Below are 18,001 nucleotides of genomic sequence, written 5' to 3'. Positions count from 1 at the left end.
CGGCGCTCAGAGCCGTCCCCACTTCTGGCCTTCAGTGTGTGGACTTCCAGGCAAACTGCAGGCCCAGGGCAGTCTCCCTGTGGCCCGTCCTCCTCATCCGCCTTGGTCCCCGAGTCCCCCGGGTCACTGTGATTACTGCCGACGGCACTCTGCCTGAGCCAGACACCTCCCCACCCAGAGAGCGTGGCACCTCCAGGGAAGGAGGTCTGGGAGACCCGCCTCGAGCATCGAACCCCAGCTCTGGCAATGACGTGTTCGACTGAGGATGGGGGACCCCCAGATAAAGATGTCTCCTGGTGCTGTGTGTCTGGCCGGGGGGTCTTCAGATCAGCAGCTCTGGGGCAGAGTTGTTTGGGGGCAACACAGCAGCCCAGCACCTCTCCAAAGACCCACCGCTCAGTTCCCCAGGCCATCCATCTTTTTACAAACCTGCTGAGTAAGATCTTTGTGGCTCTGGAAACTTCCATTTCAGAAAACATACCTTTTTTATTTTTATTTTTTTGCTTTTACTTTATGCCACTTACCCATTTGGTTAAGTGGCATAAAACCGCAAAACACTCGTGTAGTGGTGGTTTACAATCCCTGCAGAGTATCTGTTTATGTATTAAGCTGCTTTAACATGACTTAACTTATACCAGTATTTAATGGTTCTCATGATGTTTTTGGAGAAGGCAATGGCACCCCACTCCAGTACTCTTGCCTGGAAAATCCCATGGATGGAGGAGCCTGGTAGGCTGCAGTCCATGGGGTCGCTAAGAGTCGGATACGACTGAGTGTCTTCACTTTCACTTTTCACTTTCCTGCATTGGAAAAGGAAATGGCAACCCACTCCAGTATTCTTGCCTGGAGAATCCCAGAGACGGGGGAGCCTGGTGGGCTGCTGTCTATGGGGTCGCACAGAGTCGGACACGATTGAAGTGACTTAGCAAGCAGCAGCAGCAGCAGCAGCAGCTTGATGTTTTTATTAACCGTAGAGAGCTGAGTGAATCTGATTTGTTCGATCAATTCAGTGAGCTGTGGTTATAAAATAATAGCTTGGGAGAAAAGTTATCTCACATAATGGAAATTTCAAAATTCGGAGCTCAGGGTTTTGGTTCAACAGCCATTTAATTTAATCTTCACTCTTTAAAAGGATGGCAACCAAGAAACATGTACCTGTGCTTAAAGTGAGGAGTGGAATGGAAAGTTACTGTACCTTTAAACATTACTAGGGAATCACTTAAACGTGACCAATATGGTGCTCGGTTAATGTGTGGAGCATGCAGTTGAGATTCAAATTAAGTGTTCTCTCACCTTTGCCACAAAAAATAGAGCTGGGTAATTAAGAGATTGAGAAAAATCACAGAAAGGCTCGGGTAGACCTGTTCGCTGCTCTTTGCATCTGAGGCTCCTAGAGATGTGATTTCACATAGTTATGAAACAGTGGTGGGAAAACGCTGCAGAGTCCCGGTGACTGAGCTGGTGTCTGTGGGAGGGGCCCCACGCCTGAGGGCACACGGGGTTTTACACGCTGTGCTGTGCAGAGGGGTGAGTAGCGGTGGAAGCACCCTGTGTGTGAAGACTGCCCCCCTTCAGACTCCCGCCGCCGAGGCTTCTGCTGGGCACTGCCAGCAGACGCTCAGTGCATCCGGGCACCGCTGGAGGACGGTCAGCGCATCCGGGCACCGGCGGTGGATAGTCAGCACGGCTGGGCACTGCCGGCAGACAGTCAGTGTATCAAGTGTGATCGCCCAGGAGCCTAAGACGGGGCAGAGCCCCAGGAAAATGCAAAGCCACCCCCACCCTTGAGAAGGGCGTGTGCCCACATGCATGTCCCCAGGGACGACAGAGCCAGGGGCTCCGGGAGGTCGGGACCAAGCTCCCCACGGCAGGGGCAGAGTCCATGTCTGAGGGAGGGCCTTCCTGGAGGGTCTCCAGCCTGGCTCTCTGCCCCTGCTCGTGCCCTCATACTGGCCCGCCTGCCTGACTGGTCTACCTGCCCTCAAGGTCCGCCCAGATGCCGCCGCCACCAGGAAGACTTCTCAGACTGCTGGCAGCATTTGCCGGACTTCGGGGTGTCTATAGCACTGGGTCTGCATTGCTCTTACCACAGGCACGTTCCTCACTCACTATAAACGCCTCTGTCCTGGTCTTACCCACTCTGAGGTCCCTGCAGTGTCTGTGCTGCACGCTCATCGGTGTCTCCACCTGCAGTCTCTGGGACGGCACCTAGCATGTACTCAGCAAATGCCTGCTGGGGCTTTACAGGACACAGAGTCCAGGAGAAGATCCCAAAGTGCAAAAAAGGTGAAAAAAACTTGTGTAGAGAAATGCAGCTGACGGACAGCAGAAACCCCCTTTCCTCTGCCCGGCTGACGGAGAAACATGTTCTCCAGATGCTGATAATAAGACAACGACAACCTAGGTGACAGGATCTTACTGTTGATCTGGGTCACTGCAGATCACCAAATCAATCATACACGGGATGTTCACGGCATTACTTCCAGGATTTTCCTGACCACCCCCAGTGACAAGAAAATCATAACTTATCATGAGAAGGCTTCAGCGCTGGGGACTTTTAATGTCACCTCTTAATTTCCAGGGTCTAAGGCACAAACCAAGTGTGTATTTTATTGCTCAGGGATCCTCTCTGGAGCACAAATGAGGGTGACGGTTGCAGAGAATCACAGTGAAGTAAATGGCCAGGGATGGGGCACAGCGTTTTCTGAACAGCAGAAGACACTCCATCACTAGCTAGGGGGTTAGTCACTTACCATCTCCAGCTTTTCTCTGATACAAAGCCAAAGCAGTTTCTTTTAACACAGGATGGTCACGAGTCTAGAAAATGGTTGAACTGTTGCCCATCGTCATTGCCAAAATCCAGCACGTGGAGCCTGAGATAACCTGCAGTCCAAAGACTCCTGCAGGCCGGAGCCATCCTGCTATCCAGCACACAGCACGGAACAGAAGGATGCCCGTCAATATTTCAGCCACTGCTTTTCTGTTTGTTCGCTAGCATCTTAGCTTGGGTGGGGTATGCTGGGAGCCCATGCACTTTAATTTACTCAGGGATCAAAGGGATTGTCCTCATGGATTTCATTCGCCATGTGTTCATTTCATTTATGGAAACCTGGTGAGTGTGTTCAGGCCTCAGCAGACACCTGCCTCTTACCTTCCTCCACGAGGTCGTTCTCCTCGGCTTCCCTCTCCATCTCCTTGCACCAGCCTTCCATCCGCTTCGTCTCTGTGTGCAGCAGCTTCAGGAACCACGCGCCGTCCCTGTGGCACGGAGACATGCGCCCGCCGTCCACTGCGTCCAGGGACGGCTCCAGCCAGGGGTCGGGAGGGGGCAGGTTGGCAGTGTCCACGGGGGTCCGATAGTCCTCCCGGTAACTGAAGAGCCCTTGGGTCCGGACGGTGCGCACCGCCCCGTACTGCGTGGGGGTGCTGGGCTCCGAGTGCCTCTGGAAGGAGGACCCGAACTGCAGGCCCTTGTCCTCCGTGGTGACGTGTCCTGGGAAGCCCTCCAGCTCCAGGTCCGCCTGCACCCCGGCCGTCACACTGTTGGAGCGCTTGAAGCGTCCGTGTCTGCGGGGGGCGGGGGCAGGGGAGACAGACAGGAGCTTGCTGGAGATGACCCTGAGCCGCAGAGCTCAGCTTACACATCCAGAGCATGCTAGGCCGCACCCCAGCCTCATGGCAGAGACGAGCGTTTTCATCTTTGTTATCAGCACACTGGTGTTTCATCTGTGTGAGAGCCTTATTTGACTTTGTAAAGAATGAAACTCTAACTTTAGCTTTAAAGCTTCAATGGCTAAGTGATGCCCACTGAAGACTTAAGTTTACCACAATGTGGCTTAATCTATCCCTGAAACCACTGTCTTGCGGTGGTTACCTGACTTTCAGAAACACGTGACAGGCTTACACTTTTCTGTGTGTATGGATGTAAAATGAAGCCCCACTGCTTCTTCCAAGTACATAATTCTTTTAAGTAATAACATCTGTGTCTTGTTGAGTTCTGGTGGCTATTCATATCATATTTCAGGACATAAGCTTCCTCTCTCTGAATGCTGCAGCATCATCCAGTTATATCTTTTATGTAAAATAATGAATCCAAATTCTGACTTCAGCAGGTGTTTAAAAAACATTTTCATTGTACGTATTTAAATGTAACTTATTCCTCATAACCAGTTACTGAAAGGATTGGCAAGAATGAACTTATAGCTGGAGCCCAGATTTTGCTGGTGAGAACTGTGTGTGTGTGTGTGTGTGTGTCTGTATGCATGTGTGTCTCTGCGTGTGCATGCTTGGGTTTGCCTGTGTGCATGTGTGTCTATGTGTGCATGTATGCGTACACGTGTGTCTCTGTGTGTGCGTGCGTGCATGTATGTCTGCATACCTACACTCTGCCAAGCTACACAAGTTGGCTCCTCACCAACTGGACGCGCAGATGGCAGGCAGCTGTGTGTGCAGCTGGCTAATGGATCTGCCTTCGCTGGAGGCAAAGGCGCTGAGAAAGAGCCACCAGCGGGGACAGGGGGCCGCAAGCCCAGGTCCCGGGGCAGAAGATGCGGTTTCTGAGAGGCTCCTGTCCTGGGGAAGCCATCAGTTCCCTGGCAGTCCACATCTTTGCAGGTTGGTCTAAAACCCTCACTGTGAGTGACTCACCAGGGTTTCAACAACCAGATGGTGCCTGGTGCTCACAATATGATATGCCCATAAAATTCTGTGTTTATGAAATTTACAAGATATGCTATTTTAAATATAAAATAGAATAATCACCCCATCCTCGTTACAAAAACAACACTCTTGTTGTGGACTTCTCTGTGTTGGGCAGTGTGAGGGCTTCTTTTGAAGCGCCACCATCTTAAGGATTCTTCAATCTTCTTTCACTCTCCCTCTCTCTGTGGTTGTACTGTTAACATCCTAAGGTGGGAAAACCTGCGCTGGCTTTACGCTCATCCTTTTTCCCCTTTGGGTAAAGGACTCTGGTGTTCAGAGCTGCCAGCCCCTCTGCTTTCACAGGTGGTAAGTTACTTTAGAAAAAGATGAGTGTCCGGCTGCTAGCAGAAACAAGGCTCAGAAGGATGCTAATTCATACCCGAATGATATCCACTGAGTTAGGGTTGGGGATATATGACCCTGTCTCCACGAACGGCATGAACCGTTGATGGCCAGTACTGTCCAGACACTTGCCATCATGTTTCTAACCCACAGCCCCGCTCAGAGGCCCCAGGAGTCGGGGATGGTTACCGTTTCTCATCTTCCACCTGGACGCCCACCGAGTGGTACTCCCGCAGCCCCCGGCTCTCCGTGTCGGAGTCTGTAGCTGTCTCCACCTAGCGCAACAGAGAACATCTTATTTTAGAACCAAGATGGGGACCTGGACCAGGGACTATTTGTGTGTGTGTGTTCATCTGCCATAATTAATTATGCATTTGTGTAATTAATGCAGAGATGCACTTGACCCAGGAAAACGACAACGGGAGGGAAATACACTAGTGCTGGTGTAATTATGTTGCTACAGTGTTTCATCAAATTGTGCATGACCCCCTAACTCAACGCTGAGCCTCCATCTTCTAAATGTATGCAAATAAAGTTGCTTTGCTTAGCTTGGGTGAAAAACAAGCTGTGTTGGATTGCATTATGAGAGGACTTAAAAGCTCTTGTCACATCCTGCAGGTACGGCATGAACCAGAGAGAGCTAACACAACACACGGGCTGTTGAATAGGACGGTGGTGATGACGGCCTCCACATACGTGACATACGGAAGAACTGAAGCTTTACCAGCCCCGGGCAACCCCTCCACCCGCCTCGACACAGCACCATCTGCTCACGGGTTGTGCCCAGGGCAGGGCAATGCCACAACAGAACAGAAAGCGTGCACTCCACACACAGTCCTTACGGTGGCTGCGTCTGCCGAGAAGTCTCCCCGAGCCCAAGGAAGCATTTGTGGTGCAACGTTAACTCACGAGAGAACTCTAGTAGTGCACAGTTTCTAAAAAATAACCAAAACTCCAAAAGCAAACAATCTTCCTGCTCCCAAACTTGCAGTATGAAAAGTCTGCCCCAGAAGAGTAAATATATGACCTTGAGTAAATATATGATTAAACAACCAAAGGTCAGTTTAGTCAAATGTTATCCCAGCTTCTATACTGTCCCTTTTCTTTTTTTTTGCAAGAAACAGTACCTACTGTCTCAAAAGGTGTTTTGACTCCAGTCCACAAATGTCAAAACTAACCTGTCAAACAAACACATCTTATCTTAAAAATATTAGTGATCGTTGTAAGAGTAACACACAAACCATTAGACGAATACCTGTGACACCCTCTCCTACTAGTGATGAGAGAAGAGGTGCACTGGGCAATCGTGGCTGGCTAAGTCTTTGCTGCTGGGGGCTGACGCAGTTTGTGATGAAGAGCAGTTGTGCTTTAAGAGCTGGTGTTTGTTTTCTGCTGATCCTGCGCCAGGCACTGAGCTAGGAGCGGACAAGTGTCACCACAGCTGGTGCACATGATACCCTGGGTCCAGCCACATGGAACACTTGAGGAATCAGAGAAGGTGAGTAACTTGCCCAGGGGTGCACAGCTCGTAGCGGGCAGAGGCATGCTCAGTATCCGCTGTGGCCAGAATCAACACAGCCATGTGGAGACCCTGCAGCTCCTGGGATGGGGCCGGGTGGGGGGCGGCTCTGTGGAGCCTGGGGCAGTGGTGGCTCAGCAGTCAAGAAGCCACCTGCAAGGCAGGAGCCTCAGGAGACGCGGGTTCAATCTCTAGGCGAGGAAAATCCTCTGGAGGATGGCATGGCAAGCCACTCCAGTATTCTTGCCTGGAGAATCCCATGGACAGAGGAGCCAGGCGGACTACAGTCCATGGGGTCGCAAAGAGTCGGGCATGACTGAAGCGACTTAGCACACACGCACAGGAGGAAATGTGCTTGAGTAAAATTCCTAACCTGCTGGTAATCAGCACGTCTTTCTAGTTTCAAGTGGGTTATGGCTGACATAAATGTTACCTTGCTGGATGTGGACACTGTTGTTACTATTGTTTTACACAAAAAGATTGCAATAAGTTAATATGTTAAAAACGTTGCCCATGTCAGTGCAATATGAGCTGTCTGTGTTCTAGCTGCTGTTCCGTTCTATGACTATAACCTGATTTATTTAATTAGATAGAAGGCAATGGCACCCCACTCCAGTACTCTTGCCTGGAAAATCCATGGATGGAGGAGCCTGGTGGGCTGCAGTCCATGGGGTCGCTAAGAGTCAGACACGACTGAGCGACTTCACTTTCACTTTTCTCTTTCATGCATTGGAGAAGGAAATGGCAACCCACTCCAGTGTTCTTGCCTGGAGAATCCCAGGGACGGGGGAGCCTGGTGGGCTGCCGTCTATGGGGTCGCATAGAGTCGGACACGACTGAAGCGACTTAGCAGCAGCAGCAGTTTTCTGCCACTGTAAATAACGCTGTTGTAGATCTATGTCTGTGCATGTATATAATTTTGTGACTATATTCACAATCTCTGTGGTGGCAGGGGCAAAGGTATTCCATTTTGCCATTCTGATAGATATTCGTGAATTTGAGAGATACACAATATGGATGAAATTACTTCATTCATATAGTGTCAGGGAGACATTTGTATGGAAAGAGCACTAATTTTTATCATAAAAATGTTCAGAATATTTGTCTAAATTATTCTAGTCTAATTCTAGGATTCTAGTCTAAAGACGTTTCTTTGAATTCTAACATATTAAAAGGGGAAAGTAGGGGAAACAGGAGGACAGGATACTGGCCACACCGAGTAAGTACAGACTGCTCACAACACAGACACCCGTGCAGCTACGAGGGATGCTGCCGACGCAACACAGGCTCCAGAGCGGACATCAGCAGGTGGCGTGAACGATCCAATCAAGATGCGTGTGCACACACAGAACACACACATCTGCACAGACAGAGAAAGTGACCACAAGGTGACCAGAACAACCAAAGTATCACAAAAGAATGTGTCTGCTTTTCTCTAGTGTGTACAGCTTCTCTTTTACGATTCTCTTCTTTTTACAGTGAATGAGAAAAATACAGCTTTTGGAGTCAAATTCTGCCACTTGCTGGCCATGTGACACTTAGGTACGTCTCAGATTCTATGGCTATTTTCTTCTTAATTTCAAAAGTGAGGGATCAGCAAACATGGGGTTAATGGGTGTGAAACTGTGTGGGAAGCCAGATTCAGGTAGGTTCTCCAAAGCAAATCTAACGCTCCCTCCCTCACCTCCACTTTTAAGATCCACAGATATAGTAACGATACATTAAGTTCAAGGAATATATAATACATTTTATAGATACTACCGTGGTTGTCCTATGAAACCATTCTAACAAAAAAAGGTCTCCGTTTTTCAGAAGGTAAAGGTGGAGGAGGATGTGGTCAAGTTGCATAAAGCCAGGACAAGCTAAATATTTATCAATTTCAGAAATCTTGGGAGGGCTTTATGAAGATGGGGAAAATCAAATTTAGGACAAAGGAAAGGAATTATTATTTTGCACAGTGGTAAGGAAATCAAAGGAATTTTTTCCGAAGAGAAAATCTTGATGAGAAGTGTAAAAGGATTATAAAAGTTTGAGAAATATATGTACATATTCATCTTTACAAGAGCTACAATGTTCTAGGGGCTTCCCTGGTTCAGTGGTAAAGAATCTTCTGCCAAGTAGGAGACCTGGGTTCGATCCCTGGGTTGGGAAGATCCCCCTGAAGAAGGAAATGGCAACCTACTCCAGTATTCTTGTCTGGAGAATCCCATGGACAGAGAAGCCTGGTGGGTTACAGTCCATGGAGTCGCAAAGAGTCAGACACGACTGAGCAACTAAACAACAATAACAGCCAGGGTGAACTAGGCATGGAGAAGAAAGATGGAGTCGGCAGAACCTGTGTATGTGAGTGACCTCTCTGAGGCAGTGCTGATTGGAGGTGCCTGCTGGTGGACGGGGATGGAGCCTCCCTGTTGCCATGTGAGTGGTGGGCGCTGGGCTCCTGGAGCACCCGCCTCTTGTCCCTGGGCCGTGACAGAGGGGTTGACACTGAGCCACGGGCCATGAAGAGCAGGGGAAGGGTGCACAAGAGAGTGCACGTGTGTGAGTGTGTACATGTGAGTGCACACCTGTGGTCGTGCATTTGTGTGCGTGCATATGTGTGTACATGAGAGTGCAAACATGAAAGTGTGCACATGGGTATACTTGAGTGCACATCTGTGGGCATGCCTGTGTGTGCATGCACATATATGTATATGAGAGTGCACAGAGTGTGCATATGTATACACATGAGCTCACTTCTGTGGGCATGCATGTGTGCATGCACGTGTGTACACGAGAGCATACATGTGTGAGTGCATGTGTGTACATGTAAGTACGCACCTCTGTGTGCATGCTCATGTGTGCACATGAGCGTGTATGTGTGTGAGCACACACGTGTACACGTGAGCAATACCTGTGGATGTACATGTGTGTGCATGCTTGTGTGTATGCATGAGGATGCACATGAGAGTGTGCATGTGTGCAGCACACGTGTGACATGTGAGTGCATGTGTGTATGGCCCAGATTTTCAGAAAGTCATGGCTGATCACCCACAGCTGGAGGGACCAGAAAGCAGGAGGCTGTTAGTAGAATGTTGGCTGAGCTTTGATCTCGGGTTTTTGCTCTAAAGAAGCTCATCTTAGACTCTGCCTTCAAAGCCCACACAGCAAAGTGGGTGAGTTGCTCCCACATGGAGTCCCCACATTTTTCTTGGTGACCTACTATGAGTCCAATAGTTAAGAGGTGAACTGCCTCCCCTGCTCTGTGAGATGCTGGAAGCCCCAGCAGAAGCAGGCAGGAAGGTGGGGGGCTCGGGGGAATGTAACCTGCCCGGGACTCTTGGGTGTAGCCTTGGGGAGGATGTTTAAATCTAGTGACCACCTATGACATCACACGGTGGGCATCACTCCCATTTTAGAGATGGGATGACTGAGGCAGACAGGATGGAAGGATCCCTGGACATCAGACCACACACACACAAAACAAAGGTAGAAACCCTGCAACAACAGACAGATCACAGATAAAAACAAAATGAACGCAAAGAAGATCGTTCATGTCACCGTCACTGTGAGGAAATGAGGTAGGGCCAGATGTGGCGTCCAGGTGAGGGGCAGGTCACCAGGAGGCCCGGGTGCAGCCCAACCCACAGGGCCTGGTGCAGGACGTCATGGGCTCAGCTGAGGACCCCACACATCAGCCCCTGTCCCGGGCCTGGGCTCCAGGGAAGGTGCAGGCAGGAGGGGCCCCTGCTCGGCGGGAAGAACAGTGTTTGTAAAATGAAAGGAGTCCTGGACGCTGTGTCCTGGGACGTTGGGCAGCGGCCCAGCGGGAACTGTCCCTGCAGTGCCAGATGGACACAGGGATGCCCACCGCCCTCCCTGTAAGCTGAGGACAGGGTGACGGGTGGGGTCAGCTGTCCTCCACATGGGGTTGTGGGTGAACCAGAGCAGGCTTGTGGGGGGCAAGGCATGCCCCTCAAGTCATCCTTCTCTGTGCGCTGGGGTCCCCCCTCCCGTCACTGGCCCGCAGCCTCGGGTTCCCCATTCCAGACTGGATGTGGCCCCCATGGGCAGGTGGGGCTCCCGTGAGGACGACGGGGGTAGCCCGGGGGTCTGGGCGCAGACTCGGTGCATCCACGTGGCTCCCCAAGCTGGCCCCCGGCCGCGCTCTCTGCACTGCTCTGCTCTGGGCCCTGAGCCCTCGATGCCCTCCAGCACTTCCCAGGAGCTCTCCAGGCGTGTGCAGTGGTCCTTCCATCAGCTCAACCTCCCCCTGCTCCCGGCTGGTGCCCCCACCCCTACTCTGTCGCTCGAGTTCCTTGGGTAACGTTTTCTTTGGCTTCCAGCTCACCCCGCTGGGCCAACCGAGCTGACACACTCAACCGTCCTGTGACTATTTGGCTGCCGGGAGGACAGCGAGCCCCTGCACTCACATGCTCACCCACACTCACCCACGCTCGCCCACCGACACTGACCGAGAGCTTGCTATGTGCCAGGCGCTGTGCTAGGTTCTGGGTACCAAGAGGGGCAGGTGCGCCCGGCCGCCCGCGACATGCAGCTGGGGGTCTGCAGGGGTTTGTGGGAGGGGGGCCATGGGACCACGTGGGGGCCCTCTGGGGCGAAGCTCGGCAGCTGGAGGCAGAATGGGGTGTCTGCGGCTCCTGGGGGTGACGTGGAGGTGGGAGGGGGATAAGGCAGGTCTGTGGGCTTCTGGGACAATCTGAAAGCACCTGATTGTCTGGAATGTTCCCACTGTTTTCAGAGAAGTGGGAACCTGACCCTCCAGCCCTGTTTGCGGCTCAACGGGCAGCCCGCAGGAAGCCTATGGAAGGTGGCAGGTGGGAAACCAGGGTCACAGGCGCCCAGGGAGGTGACCTTCTTAGCCTGGGGGCCTCACAGGTCTCCTCAGCAGATGTGACTGTAAAGGCTGAGACCCTGAGAGCAGCAGGCACCCGGGCCAGCACCTCGGCCCAGCCGGCTGTGGCTGTGGGGGTCACTGGTGCTCAGAGCCCCAGCTGTGTCCTCAGGAGGGGGTTGACTTCGTCTCCGGGGAGGCAAGGGTCCTCGCGACAATGGGAGCACCTAGCATAGAGCCTGGCATATAGATAAGGACAGAGAGGCGACGAGAGCAGAGGATGAATAACCCGGAAAGGGCGGAAGTAAAATTCATGCGTACTTGGCTCCGGGGCGTATTTTGGTACTTACATCTGACCTTGGGTATGGCTGATGCTCTGGGAATTCAGAATCCTAAACAAAACAACGAAGCCACAGTGTGGAGACCAGGTTCAGGGGACCCGACAAGCGGGCAGCTCGCCAGCCTGTCGCCCCTGGCCCCACGACGCCTGAGACGTGGCTCCCCCTCACGCCTTCGTGGGCCCTTCTCTCTGGAGCAATGGAGGCTTAGGGTTTTTAAAGCGCCCCACAGGACTTGGGCTGACGGAGGTGTCCGGGCTTGCCGAGAACCTGCCTGGCTGCTGATCCTGCCTGGGCTGGGGGTCACCAGACACGCGATCCCCGAGAGGCCAGTCCCGGGCCTCACTCCTGAGCGGGAGCTGGGTGGTGCTGTGTCCCTCCCCTCCTGGAACTCGAGTGGACTCGGTGGTGGGTGTCGGTGCAGGGGCAGCTGTTTTGGCTCTTGGTGATCAGAACACAATGAGGAGAATAACCCGCGGGCACCCAGGGGCTGGCGTGGGGACTTCTGGGGCCCCTGAGCAGATGTGCCCCTGTTTCCTGCAAAGAGCCTCCCAGTCCTTCCCTTCGGTCCCAAAGCCCAAAAGACTAAAGAGCTTTAGAAAGATTGGGTTTCAACCCCAAACCCTCCTTCTCATGCATCAGAGTAACCTATCTCCACACTCTCCATGCTGCTGGCTGCCCCTGGAAATGCCTGGGGGTCCTCTGCCCACTGCACTGCCACTGGCTTCTCCCGAAAGCTGGGGCTCAGAGACTCTGGCTGCCTGCAGGGTCCCCACGAGGACCGGGTCCATGTCACTGGCGGGGGGGCGTGCACGCGGGCAGGTACCTGGACCCCAATGGAGGAGCGCTGGCTCTTGAGGAATTCCTCGGCCTTGGACGCCAGGATGGCCTTGTCGCCCGTCCGCGTGGCGCCTCCCTGGCCCTCAGAGGCGTGGCGCTGTGCCGCGGCCGTCTCCAGAGCCAAGCTCATGGCCTTGTTGCTGTCCAGACTGTCCGTGGAATTGTAGAGGCCGCGGCTGTCCGGGGGCCAGGCGGCCATTCTCTGGGCGCGGCTGTCCTGGTAGGCGTCCTGCGTGGACTCGGTGCTGCTCTGCGCCGTCACCGAGATCAGGGGCTTGGAGGTGGTGCGGGGGGGCACGGGGGGCGGCGTCTTCTTGTAGCTGGCATAGGTGACGCCTGCAAGGGGGACACAGCAGGTCAGCGGGGTGCCCGCCCGCCGAGCCTGCTCTCCCGCCCAGTACCCGCCAGCCATCAGGCACAGCTCCCCCAGCGTTCAGCCTAAGAGAGGACGCAGAGTGTGGGGGAAACCTTATGCTTAGAGACAGTCTACGCGGACGTGTGTTTAATAGTGAAAAATTATGAAAACACCCCCAAATCAGGCAGAATAGGTGACTTCTGACTCAGCAGGACAGAGGGCAGCCCCCGTCCTCATGCAGGTCAGGCACTGAAGAGGGGCTCATCCTATACGCAGAGCTAGAACTGCAGGGCCTGCGCGGTTCTCTCCAGACTAAGACAGACTGTGTTTGCACAGACAGCCTGGGAACGAAGAGAGGTTAGCAGCACACTCATCAGCGACGGTGTGGCGGAAGGCTCTCTGTGTGCTCCACAAATGCTTCTGGTGAACAGGTATTATTTTCATCACGGAGAAGACACACAGGGACAGCAGCTGTCTGCTCCCTGTGAGCACAGGCTCGCTGGGTATAAACCGTGGGGCTGGCTGAGAAGGGAGCTGGGTCTCCACGTCCACCCAGTTCACCTCTGCGCCCTGTGCCCATATCACAGCTCCACAAAGGCCATGGGGTGGAAATCTACTGAAGGGAATTAGCGCAGCTGGAACTGAAACGGTACTGAACGCCCCTTAGAAGGCATCCAAACTCAGCAGCCGTATGTGCTGGGCCCCAGGTGGTCCCGATTCTCACGGCAGGAAAACCTCACAGCTGCTCTGATGGGAGTGGACGTCCCCCTGAGGTCGGCTGTGCTGCTTTCCCTGGAAGGAAGAACTGGCTGGAACCCCCCGGGGGCCCTCATCATCAGCAAACTTGGCAGCCACGCCGGTGGCAGGTGAGCGAGGGCAGTTGGCTTGGGGACCAGGCAGGGTGGTGGGTGGCCCGGGGGGCGGCCCCCTCCCCGGGGGCAGATGGAGCCGCTCTGCTTTAAGGGCCTGCAGAGCTGAGCCAGGAGTCGGCTGCATGCTGAGGAGATGCGTCAACTCCTTTCCCACCTGCAGGGACTCCAACCAGCACTCCCAGGCTGCAGGTGCCCTGCCAGTGACTTTTAAATCTGTGTGAATGGATTCTCCCAAGAAGTAAAGCATCAAGTGTCACCCAGATGGACATCAACAAATAAAACAGAGTGAGTTTATCACGTCAGGAGGATCTGAGTTTAAAGGCATAAAAACTGCACATGAAAATTAATAAAATGCACACATTTTCAAAAGGGTGAATGGGAAAGAGGCATGTGTGGGTAGAAAACAGAGGTAGGAAGAAGGCTGTTAGAAAAATGGACTCTGAACATTGTCTACAACAGAGAAACCTCTAAAACAAGTCTTTTTAAAGACTTTCCCCCTTAATGCTCATCAGCCCCAAAAGGAAAATTGTTGAACACTGACTTTATTCCAGGTTTTTATTCTGGGAGATTCTGATGTTTGAGAAAGTGTTCCCAAGCTCCGACCTCCAGCACTGAGGACTGACGTTGAAGTGAGTGCGAAGTGCTTGCAGGAGGGGCCCTCCCCACCGAGGGCGGGTGGCTCCTCCCCTCGAGTGGCAGGGCCCTGCTGCCTGAAGCTGCTTCTTAAAGGCTCATTCACTCTCCTCACCAGGCCTGTCCACCCGTGGTGTTCAAGTGGCTAAAATCCTTCGGTTTAAGAAGACCTCCGTCCATCTGGTCAGGGTCAACTGTGATGCGTCCCCTCCAGCCCTGTGGTAACTCTTGCCCAGGCCCCGCGGTCAGTCCTGTTCCCTGGAGCTCACAAAGCTTCAGGGACCCCTGGACGGTTCACCACAGCCCCTCAACCCCCCGCACATACCTACAGTCGTGCCCTGCAAGCCCCCTTGGAGCAAACCCAGCACTTAGTGAGCTTGTTGAAACCCCAGCATCATCGCCATGGGGGCACAGTCACTGAGGACACCAGGTCCCGGGAGTCAGGCTGGGCCCCTCCTCCACGGGGTTCTCCAGGCAGGAATGCTGGAGTGGGCTGCCGTGCCCTCCTCCAGGGGCTCTTCCCGACCCAGGGACTGAACCGCGTCTCCTGCTTGGCAGGCGGGTTCTTTACCACTGACCCATCCGGGAAGCCCCTCCGGGGGCTAGTGACTGCAGAACAGAAGGACTGTTCCAGAAGAAGGAAAATGCAAAAAGCACAGCAAACCCACCTTCTTCAAGAAGGTTGTTTCTGGCCACAGAGAAAAAGAACTATGAATGTATCTGGGCTTCTCAGTAAGATAAGAGAGCAGCTCAGGCTTCACTGTGATTGCTGGCGGGTGGAGAAGACACCCTGGGATCTGGAGTGATCAAGGGTCTGGGTACCGCCAGCTGAGGCTGGACATCGTCAGGACCCTTTGGGGAGAGTTAGGCCCTGAGACGCAGGAGGGGTTGCGAATGCTCTGCTGGCCCTGGGGGCAGGAGTGCCACCTCCCTTCAGCCGGGTCCTGGCTCGCTGACTCAGCAGCAGGAAGGGGGCTGGGGTTTCAGGAACCAGGGGCCTCCCGTGTCTCATGGACCAGCTGAGGAGAGCAGGTGCAGGGGACAGCGGGCAGGGGGTAGGGCCTTGCCCTGTTCTGCCCCCAGATGGCTGCTTGCCTGGGGAAGGCTCGCTGGCTGTACCCTCTTGGGGACCGTAGGGGCCCCAGACAGGTCCCTGCCCTTCTTCCCTGTCTGGGGAATCTCAGACCCTCCAGTGTCAGCCAGCATTGCTCAGCCCGGAGAACCTGCACCCCTCTCTCCCAGGGGACCTTGGCGACATCTGGGGACACTACTGGTGGTTACGACGGGGAAGGGCAGAGCCGGGGTGCTATTGGACGTTGTCCAGGCTCAGGGAGGCCCCACCTCACAGATGACCAGCTCAGAAATAAACCCAAGTGAGGCCACCACCTCGTGTCTCAGGCGGGGCCCACCCGCTCCCCTGTGACGTGAAGGGACGTGGGTGGCCGGGTCTTTCTGTAACGGCCCGTCTTTCCCTGCATGGAGTCAGGCTGAGGTCCGCCTTCCTGACCCGGGACACAGCTGGCTGTGCAAAGTGCATTCACCTCTCTCCCACACCTCTCCCACATCACGTTTTGTTTCTCAGTGAGCTTTTCTCCACCGCTCATAACATCGCTATGACAAGGGAATCAAGCACAGTATCTACATGTGAATTGATGGGAAGAGAGGTTACTGGCAGCTTTTCACGTCAAACACTGAGAGCTGGTGGTGTCTTCATGGGAACGCAGGGAGCACAGCTCATTTAGGAAGGAGGGTCTTTATCCTTTGCCACCGTGTCTGCAGACCCTGCCGAGAGCAGGCGGTGCCCTGCCCCCGCCTCTGCGCCGTGGCTGTGGCTGTGCGCCCCGGACCTCATCCTACAGCGGGGGGCGGGGATGGTCCTAGTTGCTTCTCTTAAGCAGAAATACTGATTCTGAAGAGCGGCACCTGCCTCCCGGCTCCTGGTGGTGACAATGCAGGCAACCGAGGAAGCCAGGGGCACAGGTCACAGAGTGATGCCTCACTCTCGCAGGTGTGTTTATGTTCACAGTGTGGAGGTGAGCACAGAGTAGCAGACGGTGGGCTTTCTGGCCGTGCTCACCTCCCAGGAGTGAGGACATGCGCGCGAGGACCGACAAACACAACGAGACACCTTCGCAGGAAGCCGGGCTGATGCCCGCCACGCGACAAAGCCCACGTCCAGCACAGCTCGCCCCCGTGTCATGCTCAACCTCAAGGGACTCCCTTCACCTGCTAAAAAGGATGAATCTGACTAAATGTACCCAGTGCAACTTAGACTGAAAATCTGACAAAGCAACCAAACTCCCTTCTTGTCTGGTTGTCTTATTTTCAGTATTGCAATTTATGTCCACGGTCACAGGAAAATCCACTATCACATCTTCTCAACTTGGAATGCGTTTGCCACAGGGTGATAATATGAATTTATACACTGATTTCTTTGTAAAAATGTAGTGGGACAACACACTTTCCTAACAAGTTAATTAAAAGGGGGGTCCTTGGCAGGACTGGTGCTGAAGCTGAAGCTCCCATACTTTGGCCCCATGATGTGAAGAGTCAACTCATTAGAAAAGACCCTGATGATGGGAAAGATTGAAGGCAGGAGGAGAAGGGGATGGCAGAGGATGAGATGGTTGGATGGCATCACCAACTCAATGGACATAAGTTTGAGTAAGCCCCGGGAGATAGTGAAGGACAGGGAAGCCTGGAGTGCTGCGGTCATGGGGTCACAAAGAGTCAGACAGGACTTTATGAACAACAAGTCTGTTTGCAGCGTAGCAGAGAACAGTCTATACTCCAGCTGGGAGGGGCAGCACAGTGAAAGGACGCGTTCATGCTGTTTCCACACTGTGTTGGGGGGGCCCCTGAGGCTGTTCTTAGGGCCAGAGTGGATGTGAGGTCCCACCAGAACATGGGGCTCCCCTGAGGACATCTGCAGTGGCCTTTAGCCACCAGCGGCCAAGGAGAGTCCTGGCTGCACCAGTGAGGATTCCTGCCTGCAGCTCCACCACCACCTTGGCCGAGGGAAGTATGGCTTCTCTGGGGTGCTTTGCAGCCCCTGAAAATACCTGTCACTTGTCCCTTGATCCCCTTGTAACGGCCCCAGTGAGAATCTAACACATACACTTCATGGAAATAAACAGCTGCTACCTAATGTTTTGTGAGTAACTTAACACAAGCTAAAGAAACACATGGAAAAATACACATAAAAGTTCCAGACACGCACACACCAGATCCAGGCCCACACATTAGTACAGAAGCCAAACGGGATTTGCAGTTTACACCGTGAGACAGGCATTGAAGACAGGTTCTCAATGGCCCTGTGCCTCCCCGTCAGGTGTATGCACACGGCAGGCCCCCTGTGGCCTTGGACAGGGCCACTCACTGCAGACGCTGCACCACTTTTACATTCTTGGTCAACTGAATGCTTCTGAATTTGATAATTTAAAAATCTGTTGTCAGTTTGGGGCAAATAAAGCTTAATGTAAATAAAATATTTTAGATAAATAAAATAGCATTGAGACAGAGTTTTTTAAAAAATATGGGTATATCACTATATTCATTCATGAGTCC

The 18,001-nt window shown here is 53.3% G+C and overlaps 1 protein-coding gene across 6 annotated transcripts in view; it reads right to left on the bottom strand.

The window, feature by feature from the left end:
- DLGAP2 (DLG associated protein 2) overlaps positions 1–18,001 on the bottom strand; it is a 647,652-nt gene that overhangs the window by 22,153 nt on the left and 607,498 nt on the right. For 5 of the 6 annotated variants that reach the window (XM_061404053.1, XM_061404052.1, XM_061404054.1 and 2 more), the window contains 4 exons: positions 12,561–12,910; positions 11,747–11,788; positions 5,233–5,318; positions 3,152–3,567 (listed from right to left, as the gene is read on the bottom strand). In XM_061404053.1, coding sequence (XP_061260037.1) covers positions 3,152–3,567; positions 5,233–5,318; positions 11,747–11,788; positions 12,561–12,910 — 894 coding nt within the window. The remainder of the gene's footprint in view (positions 1–3,151; positions 3,568–5,232; positions 5,319–11,746; positions 11,789–12,560; positions 12,911–18,001) is intronic. The other variant, XM_061404055.1, reaches the window with a different exon arrangement.

Source organism: Bos javanicus, chromosome 27 (assembly GCF_032452875.1).
Source record: "Bos javanicus breed banteng chromosome 27, ARS-OSU_banteng_1.0, whole genome shotgun sequence".
NCBI classification, from domain to species: domain Eukaryota; kingdom Metazoa; phylum Chordata; class Mammalia; order Artiodactyla; family Bovidae; genus Bos; species Bos javanicus.
Note: the sequence above shows the minus strand (reverse complement) of the source record. Positions and strands in the feature narration are given on the sequence as shown.